Below are 11169 nucleotides of genomic sequence, written 5' to 3'. Positions count from 1 at the left end.
CTCCACCACTCCCACCCTCCACCACTACCCCTCCACCACTCCACCCTCCACCACTACCACCCTCCACCACTCCCCCTCCACCTCCCCCTCCACCACTCCCCCTCCACCACTACCCCCTCCACCACTCCCCCTCCACCCTCACCACTACCCCCCTCCACCCACCTCCACCACTCCCCCTCCACCACTACCCCTCCACCACTACCCCCTCCACCACCTCCACCCTCACCACTACCCCCTCCACCCTCCACCTCCACCACTACCACCCTCCACCACTCCCCCCTCCACTACTACCCTCCACCACTACTCCCTCCCACCACTACTCCTCCCTCCACCACTACCCTCCCTCCCCCTCCACCACTACCCCCTCCACCACTCCCCCCCACACCCTCCACCACTCACCCCTCCACCCACTCACCCTCCACCCTCTCCCTCCACCACTCCCACCCTCCACCACTCACCCCTCCACCACTACCCCCCCTCCACCACTCCCCTCCACCACTACCCTCCACCACTACCCCTTCCACCACTCCCCCCTCCACCACTCCCTTATCGTATCTACAGTTAGTACTCAATTTGCACCTGAGAATATCACTCCATCACCAGTACTTATTAGGTGTGAGTGATAAGGCCTACCATCCCCTCTCTTCTTCTCGCCTCTCTCTTCTTCTTTCGCCTTCTCTTCTTCTCGCCTCTGTCTCTTCGCTCTCCTTTCTCGTCCTTTTCCATACCTATCTACTTTATTCTTATTTATGTGAGAGTATATAATCGGTTTGGATCACGTGAAGGTTAGGTTAGGTTAGGTTAGGTTAGGTTAGGGAAGGAAACGGGAGGAAGGAGGGTGCATGAGAAGGGAGGGGGCAGGAGGAGAAGGAAGTCTTATGGGGTCAGCAGGTATGAGGCGTGGGCGATAATTCCTCTTGTTTAATTAGTAAAAAAAAGGATATAAATGACCTCTCATCCAACACACACACACACACACACACACAACACAAACACACACACACACACACACACACACACACACACTTATTATACAATTCTTGGCGTTGTGTTGTTCTTGACAGCCCACCTCAGGTCTAATTTACACGGATCCCATTCTCTTCCCTCTCCTCCACCACCTACATCTCCATCACTTACCCTCCACCACCCCTACCACCACCACCGGGGTCAGATAGTCGGTGACCTGACCCACGTATAGGTAAGCTGTTAAAGGTGGACTTGTGGAGCGTCGTGGCTGGTGGTGGGGAGGAGGAGAGAAGGATGGAGGAGGTGGGAGGAGGAGAGGGAGGTGGAGAAGGGTAGGGATGGAAGGAGTGAGGAGTGGGGGAATGGGAAGAGGAGGTGAGAGAAGGGAGAGAGGAGTGTGATGTGGAAGAGAGGGAGTGGGATAGGAGGAGTGAAGAGAGAGGGAGGGATGGAGGATCGGGGGATGGAGGGGGGAGGTACTTCACACACTCAGTACACAAAACATTTTTCCCCACCAAGCCTTTATCACGACCAGTATTGACAAGCGGGAGTTTTCTGTACTGGTAGGTGTAGCACAATGCTTCCGCTAGAATTTTGTACCTGATTGAATTACGTGTTTGTTATTAGGTAAATCACATGTTGAGTCTCCGCGTTGTTCGCTCTCCACATTTTACCGAGAAAATGATGTTTGTACGACTCTTGACTCCTCTTTTATTTGGTTAAAGTTTAAAAATTAAATAAAGTGCAGTGTGATTGTATACGTTACATGTTTGTTATTAAGTAAAGCACACGGGTGGCGTTAAGCTTCCGTGTTACTTGGTATTTGTGTGACGTTCACTACCGTATTAATTTCCCAAAGTTCTAATAATACCAAAAATACGGCTTATTAAATCCGTATTTATCATAAACCACAAGGTGTTTTATTAGCCTCCGTGTTCCGTATGGTCATCTCTTACCACCCGGCTGCATGATTACAAACCCCCGTGTTATTTACGATACACCCGAGAACCACGCTACAGTACAATACATTCTCTTACTCGCTGTCTCACGTGTATTGTGAATCTGGTCTCTTTCCCTCTACCGCTTGACCATTTTTGTAATACCTGTTGAACGTCGCTACTGAGGCGATCGGAGGCTGCACGAGAGACCGTGATTGTGTTGTGAGTTTAGCTGGAGTCTCTCTCTCTCTCTCTCTCTCTCTCTCTCTCTTTCGGTCACTCATAATACACCTGAAATATCACATGAAATATTATACCGTGCGAGAAGATTAGATGAAACCATAAGGGAACAAAGTGATCCCAGGTAAAGCCAGGTAAGACCAGGTAAGGCCAGGTGTGACCAGGCTGTGACCAGGTAAGGCCAGGTGTGACCAGGTAAGATCACAATAAGCACAATATATTTCACCTTATTTAAACACACTCAGGTATTACACACACACACACACACACACACACACACACACACACACACACACACACACACACACACACACACACATACAATGGGATTTACTGTAAAATGTGTATTATGTTGTGTTTTATGTAAAGGAAGAGAAATGCATGAATAATGGAACGTGATATTTGATGTAAAATTGGTAGGTGAAATGTATCAAGGTGAGGATCGACCTGGCCAGGGAGTCAGTCAGTCAGTCAGTCAGTCAGTCAGCCAGTCAGTAAAGTCAGTTAGGGAATCGGTTAGTCATATAGATATATTGATACATACTTACATACATACATACATACATATATACATACATACACACACACACACACACACATTAAAAGCACCAAAAGAAAAATGAAATAAAAATACAGAGAAGAAACTACTGAGTTTTAATTAATTTTCAGTCAAGTTTACGGAGATTTAAACAATGATTTATATTATATCTTAGTAAATGGCTGCTCTCTCTCTCTCTCTCTCTCTCTCTCTCTGTTAGGTCTTGTCAATAGCTGATCGTCAAGTCTGATCTAACGAGGTAAAGTCTTGGATCTGAGACGAGCGAGAACTTGTGGGTAGAAAGACATGAGTGAAGGAGAAGACTTTGTTGTTGGTGGTGATGTTGGGTCCCCCACCCCACCCACCCACCCCACCCCCCCACCCACCCACTCCACTCCACCCCCACTCCCACCCCACTCCACTCCCACCCCACCCCACTCCCACCCCACCCCACTCCCTCCCCACTCCACCTCCCACCCACCTCCCACCACCCCCACCCCCACTCCCACCCCACCTCCCACCCCACTCCACTCCCAACCACTCCACTCCCACCCCACTCCACCTCCCTCTCCCCACTCCCACCCCACTCCCACCCCACTCCACTCCCACCCCACTCCACCTCCCACCCCACTCCCACCCCACTCCACTCCCACCCCACTCCACCTCCCTGCCCCACCCACTCCCTCCCCCACCCCACTCCACCTCCCAACCCACCACTCCCACCCCACTCCACTCCCATCCCACCCCCACTCCTGCCCCACCCCACTCCTCCCCACCCCACTCCACCACCCACTCCCACTCCCACCCACTCCCCCCCCCCACCCTCCCCCTCTCCACCCACGTTCTCCTCTTTCTCTCTCTTCCCTACTCCTTTTCCTCCTTCCTCTCCCTGTTCCCTTTCCTTCTTTTTCTTTCTTTCTCCTCTCCTTTTTTCTTCCTCTCTCCTCTTCTCCTTCCTTCTGCTTTCCTCCTTCTCCTTTCTTCCTGTCTCCATTTCTCCCCCTTCCTCTTTCCTCCCTCTCCCTTTCTTCCCTTTCGTTTTTCCCCTCCCCTCCTCATTTTTTTTCCTCCTCCTTTCCTTATCTTTCTTCCCTCTTCCTTCCTTCCTCTTCCCTCTTCTTCCATCCTCCTTCATCCTTCTCCTCCCCTTCCTGCCCTAAATTTCACGTGTCAACTAAGGTCCGGGAGGGGAGGGGTGGAGGGGACTGGGGGGGAGGGGGAGGCCAGTCAGGTAATTGATCTCTTCAAGGTGTTGATGGCATGACTCAGGATCCAGTATGCTAGTGACGTCATACTCCACCACCAAGTGTGTTTTTATTTTTCTTTCTTTTTTTTTCTTTTGCTCTTTTCTTTCCTTTTCTTTTCTTTTTTCTTTTCTTTTTCTTTCCTTTTTCTTTCTTTTTTTTTTTTTTTTTTTCTTTTCCTTTTTCTTTTCTTTCCTTTCTTTTTTCCTTTTTCTTTCTTTCTTTTTCTTTTTTTTTTTTCCAATCAGCGAACTTTGTCTCCATTATAAATCGGAATTCTGATGGGAGGAAGGTTAGAAAGAGGGTGGAAGGATAGATGGATAGACGAATAGTAAAAGGAGAGAAAATAAAGATAGAGGGAAACAGAAATAGAGAGAGACAGAAAGACAGACAGACAGACAGACAGAGAGACAGACAGACAGACAGACAGACAGACAGACACTTCACAACAAACTAGTATTTCAGCAGCACACGAAACTTCAACTTTATTCAGCACACATTTTGACGAATGAAATACCTGAAGTTATGCAGAAAATATATAAGTTCCTGCCAATATTCAGTAACCTAACCTAACCCAACCTGCCCCTTCCCCCAACCTCACCTCTCCAACCTCACCCTTCCCCAACCTCACCCCTTCCTCTGATCATGACAGCCTTGCATCACCGAAAGACCCTCTCCCCTCACAGCACACACACACACACACACACACACACACACACACACACACACACACACACACACACACACCACACACACACACACAAATACCATCCCCCAAACTTTATTGTTATATATTTTTATGGAGGCTTCGTTATAATTTATTATATGCAAATACATACAAATATAACAATAAACAAGTAACTTATATTCTCCCGTCCACAAAAAATCATGCAGAGTTGGGTGAGGGAGGGGAGGATAGGGAAGGTTAAAGGGAGGGGGAGACAGAGAAGAAAAGTAAAAAGGAGAGGAGGAAAAGAGGTAGGAGGGGAGGATAAAGGAGGAAGAAGAGGGAAGAGAAGAGAGAAGTGGAAGACAAAATTACAATAACATTCACATTCACAAAAACATTTAAAAACTACCAATATTTCGTAAGTCTTAAATAACACCTGACTCACGCGCTTCTAAAATGAGGAAGCAGGTGAGGAAAGTAGGCAGGTGAGCGCTGCGTGTACACACCTGCGTCTCAACTGATTACAATGGCTAATGGGATGCAAACACCAGCAGGTAATGTTTACCCTGTTCAGGTATTAACAAACAGATGGAGAAGTAGGAATTTTGTAACTCAAACACAGACACAGACATATATACATACACACAGTAAACACACACACAGACATACACACACACACACACAATACACCCACATAGAAAACACACACATACTGAATGGACATACACACATACATGATACTTTGCTGTCAGTCGGAATCGAGTATGACGATCATCCAGCTATGATACAGTGATATGAGTTATTAGGGATGTCACCTTCGTTGATGAGTTTTGAGGTGGCTAGACACGCCGATAAGGGGACCGGCAATCCACAAATGTCGCACGTGTGGAGGGCTACATCTAGTGCGGGAGGGGCGTCTAACTCGAAAGTATTGACTACTTTTCGTGTGGTGCTCCTCCAAGCGTTACGGTGTGGAGTGATCGTCTCCCAGGTGAAGGGGTCGATTTGGCACTTTTTCAGGTTTGTCTTAAGACTATCCTTATACCTTTTCAGTTGTCCGCCAGCATTACGTTTACTATCCGTTAGGTGACTGTAAAGTAGCCGCTTTGGTAGTCTACTGTCGTCCATGCGGGTAACATGGCCAGTCCAGCGTAGTTGTTCATGGATAATGTTAGCCTCGATGCTCCTACAGTTGGTGTCAACGAGAAGACTGGCATTTGTTCTCTTGTCTTCCAGCGAACTCGGAGGTGGGTGCAGAGCCCCCCACCACACTAAGGAAATATTACCACCCACATCGTCGAGCCACGCCTCAGGTCACACTGTGTTTACCTTACCAATATCACTCTCTTTCTTCCCTCCTCTTATATTTACATTTCCCTAAATTCATTGTTTCCCATTTACATTCCTGACTTTCCCTAAATTTGTATTTCCTCAGTTTTCCCGACTTTACCTATTTTTCTTTTTCACCATTATGCTCTAATTTTCCCTAAATACTTCCTATACTCAACATTTTTTCCCCAATTATAAGTCATTTCTCCCCTAAGCACTACAAAAAATCCTGTTGCTGTTATCAATTATACGTCATTTGTCCTTAAACTATGACCTATTCGCATAAATTCTCCCTACAGTATGTATATATTTCCTGTACCGTGAATCATATCATGTTACTCGACTCGTGAAATAGGTCCTCTTACCTCTCACAGTTTGCCCGTTTATGCTCTCTCACTTTACCTCTCCATTCCCTCTTACTTTGTCTCTTGATTTCCTCTCACTTTATCTCTTTATTCCCTCTCACTTTACCTCTCCGCCATTCCCTCTCACTTTACCTCGCCTCCATTCCTTCTCACTTTACCTCTCCGCCATTCCCTCTCACTTTACCTCGCCTCCATTCCCTCTCACTTTACCTCTCCATTCCCGCTCAACCTCACCTCTTTATTCCCTCTCCTTTATCGTATTCTGTTTCCCCTCTCCATTTTTCATCAATTAGATATATATTTGTTTTCCATCTCTGTCTCACCATTCATTTTGTTTATTTACAGTTCAGTTTCCCCCCCATCACTAAATTCCGTTTTCTAAATCCATTTCCCTTCTCCCTAATTGCTGTTACCAATGACTCTCTCTCTCTCTCTCTCTCTCTCTCTCTCTCTCTCTCTCTCTCTCTCTCTCTCTCTCTCTTTCCTTTTTATTTTGGGGTTAGCTTGTTGTTGTTGTTATTTATTTTTGCTTTATTTCTTTTTGTTTTGTTATTTATGTTTTTGTTGTTTTTGTTGCTGTAGTTATTTTATTTGTTGTTTTTTACTCTGGAATCTAGTATAGCTTTCATTAATATTTTTTTTGGGGGCGGGTTTAATTCTGTTTTATGTTTGTTTTATTCTATAATTCGTTTGTTGTCTTCATGATTCTATTTATTTACTTGTTTATCTGTTTTGTTTTGTTTATATTTACATTATTATCAAGTTATCATTTCACTGTATCTTTTCATTTTGTTTTTAGTCCAAATTTACTGGATGTTTCCTTCCTTCCTCACGTAACACACACACACACACACACACACACACACACACACACACACACACACACACTCAGACTCAGACCCCTCACACCGCTCAGGATTAATCTCCCTCAATCTCCCTGAAAAACTCTAAGGCACAATAGATCCCTCTCTGTCCCTCCCTGTCAAGCCTTCTCTCTCCCTGTACATGTCTCCCTTTAATCCTACACACCCTGTCAATTCTTCTCTCTCCGTTTTTATTCCTCCCTTTAACCCTGCACACCCTGGCACGCCCGCTCCCCCCTTGTATATTTATCACACCGTGTCAAACATTACTCTCCCTACAATATTTCAGCCATCTATATTTTTCCCTGCAACATTAGGTCCATATATATTTCTCCCTGAACCCCCACGCACCCTGTCAAACCTCGGCTCCATATACATTCCTCTCTGCAACAGCAACACTGACAATAACCGAGTAGAATAGCGGTAATTGAAGAGCGTAATAATTGCAATAACATCCGTAATTGCAGAACGTTTCAGTAATTGTCTGAGCTAACAGCCCAGTTAATGTAGACATGTGTTGAATCCGACGTTGGCTATGATAACAACCACCGCTCGAGTAGGTTTATGTCTGTTGTTGTTTTTATAACGTCACCATTCTAAATGACCGCTGGTCCAAATATATTTTGTTTTTGAGCCGAAGATAAAAAAGTGGGTTTTATATCTCCGTATCTCACACCAGCATTATTATCCACCATCTCCATAGTTTTTTTTTGGGGGGGGTCTCGTAATAGTTAAAACTGTATTGCTTTTGGAAAATGTATAATTATTTTTACTCTCCCGGATACTTTCTCGGTCAATATAGACTGGCGGGAAACACATACGAACACTCATCCATTATTATTCATGTATTCTCTGGTGTGGTACTCCCCTTCACAGCCAAGCCTGCATACTCCTGCACCTTCCTGAACATCACCATCACCACCACCTCCAGCCATAGACATATCACGCTACTCAACGCCGTGCTATCCACTTATTTACGTACACCTCCTCTTCCTGATCATTATCTATCCTCCTCACCTCTTCTCTCTTCATCGTCTTGGTCTTCCCCTCCCTCTTACTATCCACCATTCATTCACTCCTCGTCTTCCCTCCCTCTCTTTAACCAATCTTTTTACTTCCCATTCATTGAGGAAACCCTGACCTAACTTCTACCTGCCTCACACCTAACTCTTCCAAGTTGAACATTTCATCCTTGTTTATCTATTCCTTAATCATTGTATCCTATACTGTTCCTCCCATTTATTCATCCTTTCTCATGCATCCAGAGTTCCATTTATCACATCTATCTATATGACATTCCCAGGTCAATAAAATCCCCTCAACATCCCAATATTAACCTCTTCTGACCTGGCTCCCTTTCATCCTCTCTCTCTCTCTCTCTCTCTCTATGCACAGTTCTTAATCCATCAATTATTTTCTCTCCTTCCCCTACACTCAATTCATCATTCATTGTTCCATTCCCCCTTTCACACATCCATTTATCCTTCATTCTATCTCCATTCAAGTTTATATTTTATTCACTATTTTATATTTTTTCTCACAGGCATAAAATATTCTTCTAAATTCTTACACTAACTTACTTTCTACTACACCACTACTACACGTTCCTCTTATAGGCCTTACCATATCAATGACTAGCATAAAGATTCAGCCATCTCTCTCTCTCTCTCTCTCTCTCTCTCTCTCTCTCTCTCTCTCTCTCTCTCTTTTCTCTCTCTCTCTCTCTCTCTCTCTCTCTCTCTCTCTCTCTCTCTCTCTCTCTCTCTCTCTCACTTGGTTCACTTCATTCCCCTCACCACTAATCCACAATACCTCAGAACTAACATCTTGGTACACAACGTTGATTATTTAAACGCATTTAGTATAATATCGATTGGCAAGTTCAAGTTTTATGTTAGGTTAGGTTAGGTTAGGTTAACGCTGCAGTGACATGAGGAGCCACAAAGGTAATAGTGGGGGCCAGTGACAGTAAATTAAACAAGACAGGTGCAATTACATTTTTGACAGACTCGCCTTTGAAGCATTCCAGCCGCTCTCTTTGACAGTGTTATTACTCGCTAAAATAAAACTTTTCGTTTTAACTCTGACTTATAGCAGAGTCTGTACTTTTTGTTGTGTAGGCATTCACCCCCTCTCTGTCTCTCTGTCTCTCTCTCTCTGTGTCTCTCTCTGTCTCTGTGTCTCTCTCTCTCTCTCTCTCTCTCTCTGACTTTAAAATCTGCAAAATATGAGAAAATAAATAAGCAGTCTCTTTATCCCTCACCCCCCTCCTATCCCACCCCTCCCCTCCTATCCCACCCCTCCCCCCCTCACCCACTCCTCCCTATCCCCCACCCCTCCCCCCTCACCCCTCCTCCCTCCCACCCCTCCCCTCCAACTGGGTAAAGCACTAGTGTTTACAACTCATAAAACACACAACCTGCGCCCGTGTTTATAGAGCTCGTGAAAACTGAAGGACGACCTCACACTGTTTGAGGATGAGTCATGAGGCAGTTACCACGAGGGCGTTGAGGATGGAGTGACGCGAAGGATGACCGTGAGGAAAGGATGAGGATGATCAAAGGGAGGGGTGAGGAGAAGGAGGGGTGGAGGATGACTGGATGAAGGAGCAGATATGATACTGGAAGAGGTGTGTGTGTGTGTGTGTGTGTGTGTGTGTGTGTGTCTTACAGTAGGTTAAATCAAGTTATGTTAGGCGGTAGGATAAATTCGGTTACGTTAGGTGAGGTTAGGTTAGGTTAGATACGGTTCAAAGTTTCGGGGGAACAGTGTGGCAATTAGTGAGGCGTCTAGTGTTACAGGTGTTGCACTTTTAATTACGCTGTGTCGTGCTCCGTCACTACGCAACAATATACCTGTCTCACGCGCGATATATTACACCCAAGGGTTGAGATCACGTGACGCAGTTATCATGGCTATACCTTTCTTGTGAGTAACCAGAGATGAAAGTGAAAGAGAAAAGTGTCTTGTTTTATTATTGCCTCTCTCTCTCTCTCTCTATCTCTCTCTCTCTCTCTCTCTCTCTCTCTCTCTCTCTCTCTCTCTCTCTCTCTCTCTCTCTCGGGGATGTACGAGTATTTTAAAGACCATGTTCACTCTGTCAGCTTATAACTAAAAAAACTGGCCACTCATTTAGTAAATAAAAGTAAATGTCTAAGGCCGTTACGTTGACATTATACATTATATTATTTACTGAACGCTAACCACTAAGGTCATTAAGCGCGTATATCAAGGTTATCAATTAGGCCAGTTAATTACCCACAACACTATAAGAATATCAGTTTTTCTTCTTTTTTAACTGGACACATTGACCTCCTGACCACAGCACCGGGATCGTGGCCTCAGCAGCTTGTGGTTCGCGACACAGCAGTGAGAGCGACGTGAGCAGCGAAGCGGCCAGCGAGCGAGGGTCGACCACAACCTTGGGGGAGGAGTCCAGGAGGTACTCTCGCTCCTCCATCAAGCGGCGCTCCTCCTACCGCGCCTCCAGGGCCAAGAACAACGACATGAACGACCCTTACGACGCCGACGACCAATCAGGTAAGTTTCAACGCCTTCCCTTGACTTGAGTGTTTCTTGATGTTAACGACCAATCAGGTAAGTTTCAACGCCTTCCTTTCACCTGAATGTTCCGGGCCAATCAGGTGAGTTCCAACACTCTCCCTTTACCTGAAAGTTCCAGGCCAATAAGGTGAGTTTTAACGCTCCACCTTCACCCGAGTGTTCCTTGACATGGCCGACGTATCAGGTGAGTCTACCAGAACGATCTTCCTCAAAACCCAACTGTTTCCCTTGATCTTTCCTCCCCTTCGAGCATCACCCCATCTACTTCCTTTAACCTCATCCCTCCCCCTCTCCTTCCACTAGCATCACTCCTCTCCCTTATACCCTGTCCTCATTCCTTCTCCCCTCCCTCTAACCTCACCCCTTCCCCTCCCTTCCCTTTAATCCAAACAAAACCAACACCTTCAGTATAGAGATTCGGGTCCGGTGCCTAGTTCCGAGTTCGAATCTTG

General features: G+C 45.6%; 1 protein-coding gene across 1 annotated transcript in view; it reads left to right on the top strand.

The window, feature by feature from the left end:
• The first annotated feature begins 10064 nt into the window (after positions 1–10064).
• The window catches only part of LOC121854738 (regulating synaptic membrane exocytosis protein 1-like), a 102178-nt gene continuing 101073 nt past the window's right edge, over positions 10065–11169 (top strand). The window contains exons 1-2 of the mRNA XM_042349476.1: positions 10065–10081; positions 10479–10693. Of these exons, the coding sequence (XP_042205410.1) occupies positions 10065–10081; positions 10479–10693 (232 nt within the window). The remainder of the gene's footprint in view (positions 10082–10478; positions 10694–11169) is intronic.

Source organism: Homarus americanus, unplaced genomic scaffold (assembly GCF_018991925.1).
Source record: "Homarus americanus isolate GMGI-L3 unplaced genomic scaffold, GMGI_Hamer_2.0 scaffold53233, whole genome shotgun sequence".
Taxonomy (NCBI): Eukaryota; Metazoa; Arthropoda; class Malacostraca; order Decapoda; family Nephropidae; genus Homarus; species Homarus americanus.
This window is presented reverse-complemented; position numbering and strand designations above follow the sequence as displayed.